This window comes from Bos javanicus, chromosome 16, assembly GCF_032452875.1.
Source record: "Bos javanicus breed banteng chromosome 16, ARS-OSU_banteng_1.0, whole genome shotgun sequence".
NCBI lineage: Eukaryota > Metazoa > Chordata > Mammalia > Artiodactyla > Bovidae > Bos > Bos javanicus.
Window position 1 is genome coordinate 64873963 of NC_083883.1, and position 12970 is coordinate 64886932.

General features: G+C 43.4%; 1 protein-coding gene across 1 annotated transcript in view; it reads left to right on the plus strand.

Moving 5' to 3' along the window:
- Positions 1-12970, plus strand: part of LAMC1 (laminin subunit gamma 1) — a 121058-nt gene that overhangs the window by 79116 nt on the left and 28972 nt on the right. Inside the window, exons 3-13 of the mRNA XM_061383421.1 lie at positions 1162-1292; positions 4552-4718; positions 6908-7096; positions 7911-8028; positions 8372-8470; positions 8557-8693; positions 9042-9164; positions 9256-9445; positions 9758-9870; positions 12258-12479; positions 12601-12789. Coding sequence (XP_061239405.1) covers positions 1162-1292; positions 4552-4718; positions 6908-7096; positions 7911-8028; positions 8372-8470; positions 8557-8693; positions 9042-9164; positions 9256-9445; positions 9758-9870; positions 12258-12479; positions 12601-12789 — 1678 coding nt within the window. The remainder of the gene's footprint in view (positions 1-1161; positions 1293-4551; positions 4719-6907; positions 7097-7910; positions 8029-8371; positions 8471-8556; positions 8694-9041; positions 9165-9255; positions 9446-9757; positions 9871-12257; positions 12480-12600; positions 12790-12970) is intronic.

Genomic DNA, 12970 nt, shown 5'->3' on the forward strand with positions numbered 1-12970 from the left:
TGTTCAGCGGCTAGGTCGTGTCCAGCTCCTTGCCGTCCCATGAACTGCAGCACGCCAGGCTTCCCTGCCCTTCACAAGCTCCTTGAGTTTGCTCACACTCATGTCCATTCAGTCAGTGATGCCATCCAACCATCTCATCCCTCGATGTCCCCTTCTCCTCCTGCCCTCAATGTTTGCAAGCATCAGGGTCTTTTCCAATGAGTCAGTTCTTCGCATCAAGTGGCCAAAGGATTGGAGCTTCATCTTTGGCGTCAGTCCTTCCAATGAATATTCAGGGTTGGTTTCCTTTAGGATTGGCTGGTTTGTTCTCCTTGCTGTCTAAAGGATTTTCAAGGGTCTTCTCCTTGGTGAATGTTAATCTGAGCACCAAGTATATGCTAACCAGCAGTGAAATGCAGTGAACAAAAACAAAAAAATTCCTGCCCTGTGGAGCTTATAATCTGATGTGGCAGTGGTGGGGTGTGCAGGTGGTGGTGATGGAAACAGGCAATTTTAATAAAATAGTGATGGGAGGTAGGGAGTTGGAGGTGGTGGTGGTGGTGGCAATTTTAGATAGCCCGGCCAGGGAAGGCCTCACAAGAAGCGACATTTGGGAAGGGTCAGGACAGAAGAGTACATCTGATTGGTTCAGGCCAGTGTAATGATTGATTGCTTTGTGCTGGGAAGTGTCTCCCAGATCTGTAGTAGTGGTTGGGGTAAAAGGGAAAGGGAGATGGAACAAGATGGGCAGGGGGAGACAATGACCAGCATATTGAACGTGGTTGTGGCGCTTTGTGAACTCTGTTGGCTTCTCTAGGCTGGCTTTAGGGTGCAGATATAGAGTGGAGAGACGGGACATGTGTATTCAGTACCTAATGTATGCTGAGTATTGAAAAGCGTATTTCATTTAAGCCTTTCTACAGCCTTGTGATGAAATTAATATTATTTCTGCCTTGGGGGATTCTGAGTGGTGAAGTAACAACTTAGATCCAAGAAGGGAAGATTCAAGGAGAAAAATATAAGGATATTAAAGGAAGTCTTTGAGTAGTATAATAGATTTAATGCCAGAAGAAGACATAAGTTAAATGACACAATAACTGTTTAGAAGATTTTGTCACATACATGTCTCTTACAATAATTCAGTGCCTTTACCGTCTTTTCTGTGTTTTTATTTTCTGACAGGAATGGGTAACTGCCACTGACATCAGAGTAACTCTCAATCGCCTGAACACTTTTGGAGATGAAGTGTTTAATGACCCCAAAGTTCTCAAATCCTATTATTATGCAATCTCTGATTTTGCTGTGGGTGGTAGGTAAGTAAGCCGTTAAATAACCTTGAAAGCCATAGAAGCTTTGGTGTAGGAGTGAATGCAGCCACTTATTTACAAGGGCATTAGTAATGTTGTTAGACCTCATTATCCTGGAAACAAAGTAACTAGGTTTTCTAAAACCTTGTCCAATCAACACATTCAGTTCAGTTCAGTCACTCAGTCCTGTCGGACTCTTTGTGACCCCATGAATCGCAGCACACCAGGCCTCCCTGTCCATCACCAACTCCCGGAGTTCACCCAAACTCATGTGCATCGAGTTGGTGGTGCCATCCAGCCATCTCATCCTCTGTCGTCCCCTCTCTTCCTGCCCCCAATCCCTCCCAGCATCAGAGTCTTTTCCAATGACTCAACTCTGTGCATGAGGTGGCCAAAGTATTAGAGTTTCAGCTTCAGCATCAGTCCTTCCAATGAACACCCAGGACTGATCTCCTTCAGAATGGACTGGTTGGATCTCCTTGCAATCCAAGGGACTCTCAAGAGTCTTCTCCAACACCACAGTTCAAAAGCATCAATTTTTTGGCGCTCAGCCTTCTTCACAATCCAACTCTCAGATCCATACATGACCACTGGAAAAACCATAGCCTTGACTAGACGGACCTTTGTTGGCAAAGTATTGTCTCTGCTTTTGAATATGCTGTCTAGGTTGGTCATAACTTTCCTTCCAAGGAGTAAGCGTCTTTTAATTTCATGGCTGCAATCACCATCTGCAGTGATTTTGGAGCCCAAAAAAATAAAGTCTGACACTGTTTCCACTGTTTCCCCATCTATTTCCCATGAAGTGATTGGACCAATCAACACATTCAGATCAGATCAGATCAGTCGCTCAGTTGTGTCCGACTCTTTGCGACCCCATGAATCGCAGCACGCCAGGCCTCCCTGTCCATCACCAACTCCCGGAGTTCACTCAGACTCACGTCCATCGAGTCAGTGATGCCATCCAGCCATCTCATCCTCTGTTGTCCCCTTCTCCTCCTGCCCCCAATCCCTCCCAGCATCAGAGTCTTTTCCAATGAGTCAACTCTTCGCATGAGGTGGCCAAAGTACTGGAGACACATTAGTGGATTCTTATTGAGCGTGTAAGTGCAGAGCCCTATGACAGGCACTGTGAAGCTACTGAGAAAGTGCGGGACTGACACTCACCTTCTGAGAAGGACCTGACCTCTGGGATCCTGCAGATGAATGAGGCAGGCGCTGTGTGAACGTGTGAAAAGTTAAATGCTAGTACAGTCACATGCTTTAGATAAAGAGATGTCGTATGTCAGAGAATGCTTACAAGACAGTCAGGCTAGAGAAGCAGATCGAACCTAAGCTGGGCCTCGAAAAATAGGTAGGGTTTAGATGAGGAGAGAGGATGTCTGGGTTAGGTGCAGGAGGATGAACATGTCGTGAACAAAGGTTTAGAGTTGAAAAAATCTAAGTCTCCTTGATGGAAGGAACATCTTACATGAATTTGTAGAGTTGTAAACCAGAGAGAGTTTGATAGCCAGAGACCTCAGACAGTGGGCCAAGAATCTTGGACTGACTTCTCCTTGTATTAGCCTATGAAGTCTCCAGAACAGAAACATGATTTTTGTATGCTGTGTCCCTGGTATGGGATTGATGCTCAGAGGAAGCTGATGGAAGCTGTAACCAGTGAGAAACCATGTACTCTTTTGGAGGAGGGCTCTGATATCAGAACAGTAGATCAGGAAGGTGAGCTGCAGGCAAAGTGAAAGAATATGATTGAGAGAATTTTATATTCCTGTTATGATGCTGTCATCTAGGTGTTAGGTGACAAATGCCAGACACGGGGTGGTGACGACAGGGTGGAAAGGAACATTTAGGTGCATTTTGTGAAGGAAGAGTTATCAGGATTTTAGTCAGAGAAGATTTGAAGGTTTAGCAATCAGGAGAATGGTGATACCAATTTATAACAATATACACAGAGAAGATGAGCTCATTTGGCGAGATGGTGAGTTCAGGTATAAAATGTAAAGCTGTAAGTTGTGGAGGGTGTTACGTTTGTGTAGCAGTCAAGGACAGAAGCTTGGAAGAAAGAGGCAAGCTGGGGATATAATTTGGGATTCATCCTAGTGCACTGTAGATATTTCAGAAGTGTTTGAATGTGTTATTAAGTGGTGCTTGAACTGACTGCTGTCTTTAAAGAGCGAGTGAGGGGCACGGCAGGGCAGCAAATACTCATGGGGATTTCCACAAGTCCTTAGTGTTCTAGTGCCTTCGTCTTAGGGATCCGTCAAGGATTCTTACCCCAAACAACCCAAGGGAGTGTTTACCAGAGATCCATATGGTGGTGTCGTGTCTGGCTCTTACTGTCTTCAGATCAGAATGCTTTAAAATCATGATGACGGATAACTGCTGACATTTATTGACTTGTTATATGCCCATATAATCCTGGGCACATAAAAAGAGTAACCTCTTGATCTCAGTAACTCTGTGAAATAAACATTATGCTCATCCTTCTCTTACAGGTAAGGCACAGGTTGGGTTACATCTGTAAGTCACAGGCAGCCTGGCCTCAGAGTCCATGTTCTTTTTTTTTTTCAATTGCAGTATAATTGCTTCACAGTGTTAGGTTAGTTTCACTGCATGCAAAGTGAATCTGCCGTATGTATACACCCGTGTTCTTCTTAACCACTACACTTAGCTTCTTGAAACACACATTTCACTTCAGGAAAGGGTCCTACAGATGTCCTCAGAAATTGTCGGGGACTTTCTTTTTATGTCCAGTTAATGCTCTGCTACTGCTGCTGCTAAGTCGGTTCATTCGTGTCCGACTCTGTGCACCCCATAGTGGGCAGCCCACCAGGCTCCGCCGTCCCTGGGATCGCCAGGCAAGAACACTGGAGTGGGTTGCCATTTCTTTCTCCAATGCATGAAAGTGGAAAGTGAAAATGAAGTTGCTCAGTCGTGTCTGACTCTTTGCGACCCCATGGACTGCAGCCTACCAGGCTCCTCCATCCATGGGATTCTCCAGGCAAGAGTACTGGAGTGGGTGCCATTGCCTTCTCCAGTTAATGCTCTAGCCCCAGTTAAATAAAGCTACCTTTTTTGGTCAGAATTTTTCTTCATAACTAAAAACACAGCCATTACTTAATCTTGCTCAGTTCCTCAGTTTACAGTTGTGCTTGGTAAACTCAGAAACATTCAGAGGTTGCTGTTAATTCTCCATGAACATCCTTTCTCTGTGTCCAGTCAGCACTTTCTAGCTGTTTCTTCTTTTGAGTGTCTCTTCTCTCCCCAGGTGTAAATGTAATGGACACGCAAGCGAGTGTGTAAAGAATGAGTTTGACAAGCTGGTGTGTAATTGCAAACATAATACTTATGGTGTGGACTGTGAAAAGTGCCTTCCTTTCTTCAACGACCGGCCGTGGAGGAGGGCGACCGCCGAGAGTGCCAGCGAGTGCCAGCGTGAGTGCCCCGGGCTTCCATCTGCTGAGCTGTCTCTAGGACTTCAGGGGGCGGGGGGCGGGGGTGACTTCCTTTGATTCTTCCTTGAGAGGAAGAGCCTGCAAGGCAGTGCTTCTTCCATAATTTGAGTGGGTAGAGATATATATATAGATATATAGATATGTAGATATAAAACCTGCATGCACGTCAGAGAAGAATTGTAGATGTGTGGAATTGGCCATAAACATAAACTCGAAGGTTTTCTATTTCCTTGAGGAGCATACCTAACAGAATGGGAGCAGCATGTTCAAGGTCTGGCCTTTCCTTCTAAATACTGGGCCAGTGTTCAGTTCAGTTCAGTTGCTCAGTTGTGTCCAGCTCTTTGCAACCCCATGAATCGCAGCACACCAGGCCTCCCTGTCCATCACCAACTCCTGGAGTTCACTCAAACTCACGTCCATCGAGTTGGTGATGGCATCCAGCCATCTCATCCTCTGTCGTCCCCTTCTCCTCCTGCCCCCGATCCCTCCCAGCATCAGGGTCTTTTCCAATGAGTCAACTCTTCAAGTGAGGTGGCCAAAGTACTGGAGTTTCAGCTTTAGCATCAGTCTTTCCAATGAACACCCAGGACTGATCTTCAGAATGAACTGGTTGGCTGTGTAGCCTACACTAAAATATGGTTTTTCTAGTCTTTTCTTTGTTGCTCTTTAAAATATTCTTCTTCCTTCCAATTCTTATTTCTTCAGACAACCATGGTTGTTGATTAACGTTAGTCAGGTGTGATAAGTAGCAAACTAAGACTCCCATTCAAAAGATTGTTTATCAAAATTATTTTTTCTTTATCTCTCTAGAGAGCGAAATACAGAGAAATTTTTGTACTGCCCTTGTGCCTAGGCGAGAGGCTTTGAGAGGAAGAGTAGATCCTAGTACTCTTAGGAAGAGAGAAAATGAAAAAAGATTATACATTGTGACTGTAGATACTTGTTCTTAAAATATGGTTGTGCCCTGTAGGGGCTATAGCTGCTTAACAGGTGACCCATTTGGTACCGCGGCTTCCCAGTAGATAGAGGCATCTAGTGGGTCTAGGTTTCCCTTCTGGTGGATTTACTTTCTAGTGCATCTAGATTTCCTGCTTCCTTTTACAGAGGTACGTATCGTACCCAGTATGGCTCAGATCACCCCGGTCTCCGTATGCAAGTAATCTGGCATTTTGAAATACATTAGTGGCTAATGTATTTGAATTGTCTGAGCCCTAAAATGGTAAACTGAAACCTGAGTATGAACTGATCCTTGTGCTTGGACTTGGTATTAAAATGAAGGATAAAGACTCTGAAAAATTGTAATTTGACTTGGCTTTTACTTGATGCTAAAGCTGAAACTCCAGTACTTTGGCCACCTCATACGAAGAGTTGACTCATTGGAAAAGACTCTGATGCTGGCAAGGATTGGGGGCCGGAGGAGAAGAGGACGACAGAGGATGAGATGGCTGGATGGACAGGGAGGCCTGGCGTGCTGCAATTCATGGGGTCTCAAAGAGTTGGACACGACTGAGCGACTGAACTGATACTACTATCTGGAGGTTCCCAAGTACAGGAATTAGTTATATTTTAAAGTGAAAGTTACTCTGTTGTGTCCGACTCTTTGCGACCCCCTGGACTATACATGCCAGAATACTGGAGTGGGTACCTTTCCCTTCTCCAGGGTATCTTCCCAACCCAGGAATTGAACCAGGTTCTCCTATATTGCAGTCAGATTCTTTACCAACTAAGCTATGATGGTACCATTTTTGATAAGGATGGACATTTCCTTGTAAGCTGATAACCTGACTATAAACACTTTATTGACAGACATACTTTTTTCGTTTTTTTAAATGAGAAATGTATCTGGTAGTCATTCAACTACCTACCACCTGTCACAGCTCAGAGGTAAAGCATCTGCCTGCAATGCAGGAGATATGGGTTCAATCCCTGGGTTGGGAAGATCCCCTGGAGGAGGAAATGGCAACCTACTCCAGTATTCTTGCTGGGGAAACCCCATGGACAGAGGAACTACAGTCCATGGGGTTGCAAGAGTTGGACACGACTTAGCATCTAAACCACCACCACCACCATCATCTGTCACAGAGGTGTGGGGGGTTACAGTTTGGTTTGAGTCTTCTAAAATGCTGTTTGTAAAGGAACATGCATCTGACTTAACGTTTTGGCCAACAGCCTGTGACTGCAATGGCCGATCTCAGGAATGCTACTTTGACCCTGAACTATACCGTTCCACGGGCCATGGTGGCCACTGTACCAACTGCCAGGACAACACAGACGGTGCCAAGTGTGAGAGGTGCCGGGAGAATTTCTTCCGCCTTGGGAACAGGGAAGCCTGCTCTCCCTGCCACTGTAGTCCTGTTGGTAAGTGACAGCCAGGGTCTGCTCCAGCCTGATGGGTTGGGAGACAAAATAAGCATTTCCTGTATCCCCAGGAAATAAAGCTTTGTTTCCTTAGGATTCTCACAGGTTAAATGCAGAGAGTGAATATTGTTATAACGTGTGAATGATTTGGCATCAGCCTCAACTCTTTAGCCAGGTGGAGCGTTTAGATGATTTTCCGATGTGTATAAAACTGGGGTTGGCCTGAGTACAGGTTTTATAAATAATTAGCAATAAGATCATTGAGACCGTTTGAACTTTGACTGTAAAAGGTTGGTTAGCTGCTCCGTGAGTTCTTCCTTGTTAATGATTTTGTTTAGTCTGACCTCTTTGGAGGGCTAAACTCCTGCAGCATGTTGCTGTGTGTTCAGAGGAGCTGAGAGCTCTTAGTCTGTTCTACTTTTCCAGGAGTTTGAACTTTATTTGCTGTTCCTGCCTGTGTATACTTAAATTCTAGACACAGGCCCTAAGGAGCCTGTGCTTGTCCACAGTGACTGATTTTGCTTGCAGTTTATCATGGGTACAGAGTTATTTGTTAGTATTTTTCAATAATTATGAGTAGATTCATCTTAGGGTGTATGTCTGGAAAGTTTAAATGTCATAGTTTAAAGGAGTATGGTTTTGAGGGAGTTCTGTTTTAAAATTTGATCTTTATTCTCTTGGTTACCATCTAGACCCTGAACACCAATCTACATACTGAATTTCAAGCATTGTTTTTAGTTACCAGTTTTCTTTCTTTGAGACATTAGTTTTACTTTCCTATCTGGTGGTTGACGTTGAGTGCTTTGTATTTCAGGTTCCCTCAGTACACAGTGTGATAGCTATGGCAGATGTAGCTGTAAGCCGGGAGTGATGGGGGACAAGTGTGACCGTTGCCAGCCTGGGTACCATTCTCTCACTGAGGCTGGGTGCAGGTAAGATTTTTTAAGGGGGCGGAATCCAGTTGTAGCTGACTCTTAGTAATAGATCTTGTAGCTTATCTGCAGCCATATAAACATTTTCCCCCTGTAATAATTATCACCAAGATTTAAGGCTTCTAGCTTAAAGGATGGTTTTGTACAGAGATGAAGCAATTTTTAATGTCTAAATGTGATGGGTGTCCTTGACTGAAATAAAATCCAAATACAAAGATGAGTTTAGGATTCATTTTGCTTTTTTATGTATTTCTTTCTTTTTTAAAAAAAATTTGTTAACATGTAAAACAAAAGACTGACTTGGAGCGAAATTTCTTTATCCTCTTATTTCATCGTTTCACAGGCCATGCTCTTGCAATCCTTCTGGCAGCATAGATGAATGTAATATTGAAACAGGAAGATGTGTTTGCAAAGACAATGTCGAAGGCTTCAATTGTGAGAGGTAGCTCATTCTTTCTCTGGCTGTGTTGTGTCTTCTCTCATATTTCAGATACAAAAAATACCTGGTTGTATCTTAATCTCTTTCAGATGCAAACCTGGATTTTTTAATCTGGAATCATCTAACCCTAGAGGGTGCACCCCCTGCTTCTGCTTTGGGCATTCTTCCGTGTGCACAAATGCCGTTGGCTACAGCGTTTATTCTATCACCTCCACCTTTGAGACTGGTAAAGTAGACCTTTCCTTTAGTCCCCTAGAACGTGGAGCCTAGGCTTACAGTATTAAAAAAGTCAGTAACTCTTAAGATTTTTTGAGACTATCAACACTTTTTCTTTTAATGTATGTGATTTTTGTTTGGCTTTTAATTTAATGAAAACATATACAGATGGTTTTAGAATTTACCTGGGAGTATAAATGTTATATAAAATAAAAATACTGCTTCAGAGGTATAGCATATATAGGTACTGTTACAGCCTCCATTTACTCAAAAACTTTGATTGATGACTTTCTGTACATTTTGTGGAATATAGAGGACCTGAATTCAGGATGTTTGTGTTTTCATCCTCCGCTTGTAGATGAGGATGGGTGGCGTGCAGAACAAAGGGATGGCTCTGAAGCATCATTTGAGTGGTCCTCTGAGAGGCAGGATATTGCCGTCATCTCAGACAGCTACTTTCCTCGGTACTTCATTGCCCCTGGTAAGTAAGGCTAGGAAGCCGTGTGGTGTGGTGTGTGATGGTGTTTATTCCTGACCTCACGTTCTTGCTCACCATTGTGTCTGCCTTCCAGCAAAGTTCTTGGGCAAGCAGGTGTTGAGTTATGGTCAGAATTTCTCCTTCTCCTTCCGCGTGGACAGGCGAGACACTCGCCTCTCGGCAGAAGACCTGGTGCTTGAAGGAGCTGGCATGAGAGTATCTGTGCCCTTGATTGCTCAGGGCAATTCCTATCCAAGTGAGACCACTGTCAAATATGTCTTCAGGTAAGACAGTTCGGTTTATAAAATCTGACTTGACCAGAATTATAAAAGTGGCTTCTTTATCTAAGCGCCTCAGGCCTCAAGGTGTGTATTAAAGAAAAACTTTGGGGTTCTCGATGTGACTTTGTAAAAGGGAACTTTCCCCTTGATTACCTGTACCTTTTCCAGCGGTATGGTCAAACCAACAGACTAATCTCTGACGTGGTTAGACCAGCAGAGCAGTGCATTGTGGATGGCATGGATGACTAAGAAATACTTTCTCAGCACCCAGAATTGTCCTTACAGAGGTTAACGTGCCCCTTCCTTTTTCTCTAGGCTCCATGAAGCGACAGATTACCCTTGGAGGCCTACTCTTACCCCTTTCGAATTTCAGAAACTCCTGAACAATTTGACCTCTATCAAGATTCGTGGGACATACAGTGAGAGAAGTAAGTTATGATGTAATTAAGACAATCAATTAAAATGATGATTAGGAAAAAGGATCCATAATCAAAAGGTTATCTCTAAAGTCCTGATTATAAACCTGATCCTAAAGAAGTGATATAATAAACTTCCTCATCATACATGAATTGTGTATAAAAATAATGCATTTTGAAACGTCTCTTGAGGACCTGGAGAAAATTAGACAAAAATTAGTAAATGATGTTGTCTTATAATGGGTAAGCCTATTGAGGTTACATTATACATATAATTAGATTTTTCTAAGAATCCCAATATAATTCTACTGGCTCACATTATATAACCTCCATTTCTTTTTTACTTCTTCCTCTGTAATTATCAAGCCCTTTTAACTAAATCAATTATCAAGCCCTTTTAGCTAAATGATGAAAAGTTAAAATTTACTGAATGAACATTTGTTACAATGTTAGATAAACAAAGCTGTTTTTAAGTGTGCCTTTAAATTGTTTTCCTAAAATTTTTTAGAATAAGGACCTATTTCTGTAGAAAGGTAGAGCTTGCTGGGGGAGAGGAATCAGAGCATTGGAGTGGCATTGGCAGTGGCATCAGCAGCTTGGCTGTGTTGATTTTTGAGGTGCCTGCATGAATATCCAAATGAAAATGTCTTATAAGTAGTTAGAAATATGGATGGGACTTAGTTGGGACTGGAGATTTAGAATCAGAGTTGTCAAAATATGGGCAATCATTTTTAAACTTGGAAATATGACAAAAAATGTAAGAAGAGAAAAGAAGCAATCCTGGAAACATGGTTATTTAAGGACCATGATCTGAGACTCAAGAGAAAAAAAGAATTTTAAGGAAGAGGAATAGTTAACAGATTGAGAAAGACAGTACAATTGGATTTTGTTATTTGGCAACTAAAGAATCATTGGTGACTCTTTATTTTAAGAGAAGTGTTGAAACAAGTTAGATTGCAGTGAATTAATTAAATCACAAGTACATTTGAAGATGGAGTTGGAAGCACTTTAACAGTGGAGATGTCTTTCATGATCTAATGTTGAAAAAACCCATAAATATATTAAAAGTTAAACTAAGTTCAAAGCAAAAATAAGAGATGTCCTTTAGCCTCAGGTTGTCAGTTTCTGTATAAACAAGTGATATTTCATAACATGGGGAGATTGAGTTAAAAGATAAGACTGTAAGAGATAGGAGTGGAATGAAAATTAAAGGGAAACGTGCTGGTATAATAAAAACTTGGCCCTTCCATACGATGTTCCTTTTGAGCCTGTCACATGCACTGTTAGGCTGGATAAACCTTTGAGCTAAACCAATATAAGGATTTCTCTATTTTTATTTTCTTTTGAAGACAAGAAAGTGTTATGATACATGGCGTAATGGCATAATGGCTTTGGAATAATTATGTTTGTCAAAGTAGCCCTGATTATTCGAACTTGTTTAATTATTTTTGCTATTTTATGCAGGGCAAAAAATACAGTTGCGTGGTCCTTATTGACAGGTGCTTTCCCTGCTTTCTAAGCCTTAAACTCTATGATCAGTGCCTGCTTTTGTGGCAAAAGAACAAAAACATGGCTTCGTGGCTGTGGCCTTAAACTCCTCCTGTTCCCACGTTCTTCCTTCTGTCTTTTCTTGCCCCAGATCATTGCCCAGTGCTTTTCGTTTTTCACATTGGTGATTGGGTGCATGTGCTAAGTCACTTCAGTCATGTCCAACTCTTTGCGACTCCATGGACTATAACCCGCCAGGCTCCTCTGTCCATGGGATTTCCCAGGCGAGAATACTGGAATGGGTTATTGTTTCCTTCTCCAGGGGATCTGATTGGGAGAACTGTAAAATTGAAATCTCTGTGTGCGTGTATGTGTGTATAAGTGTGTGTGTGTGTGTGTTTAAAAAATAAAAGTTTGGTATACTGCCATTCCAGATACCTAGCACCAGGTACCTGGAGAAGGCAATGGCACCCCACTCCTATACTCTTGCCTGGAAAATCCCGTGGACGGAGGAGCCTGGTAGGCTGTAGTACATGGGGTCGCTAAGAGTCAGAAACGACTGAGCGACTTCACTTTCACTTTTCACTTTCATGCATTGGAGAAGGAAATGGCAACCCACTCCAGTGTTCTTGCCTGGAGGCTCCCAGGGATGGGGGAGCCTGGTGAGCTGCCATCTGTGGGGTCGCACAGAGTCGGACACGACTGAAGTGACTTCGCAGCAGCAGCATCAGGTACCACATGATTGCTCTAAGTACTGTTTTCTAGTTATCTTCTCCAGTAGATAAATTAAACTAATGGTTGGCTGTCTCTGAAATTTTGAGTCTGGTTATCCTTTAGTGCTGATGACTTTTCATGAAGTTTTGGAAAACAGAAGCCAGTCCAGCGATCCTCTTTCCCCCAACCACACACAGGTGCTGGCTATTTGGATGATGTCACCCTGGCAAGCGCTCATCCTGGGCCCGGGGTCCCCGCAACTTGGGTGGAGTCCTGCACGTGTCCCGTGGGATACGGAGGGCAGTTTTGTGAGGTGTGCCTCTCGGGTTACCGAAGAGAAACCCCGAGCCTCGGCCCGTACAGTCCCTGTGTGCTCTGCACCTGCAACGGGCACAGCGAGACCTGCGACCCTGAGTCAGGTGAGAGGACGACCTTTGGGGACGGCTAGACCTAAGCTCTCTTCAGCAGGCGGCTCAGAAACGCCCGCTGTCTTGTTTGCTTGGACACTCGCCTGTCTTCTCACACCTTCTCTCCAAATAGGTGTTTGTAACTGCAGAGACAACACGGCCGGGCCCAACTGTGAGAAATGCAGCGATGGCTACTATGGCGATTCAACCGCAGGCACCTCCTTGGATTGCCAGCCCTGTCCGTGTCCTGGGGGCTCCAGCTGTGCTGTTGTCCCTAAGACACAGGAGGTGGTGTGCACCAACTGTCCTACCGGGACTACCGGTGAGTCGGCTCTACCCACAGGAGCACTTGGGAAAGAAGAGCTTTGGAAGTTTTTAGGATTTTCTGGTTTGGTTCTGTGACTAGTTTTCCCAGCAGCAAAAGTTTTGTCGGAAACAGGTTTATTATGGATTCATAAAATGCATATCTGATATTAATAATAGCTGACATAATATTTATGGCC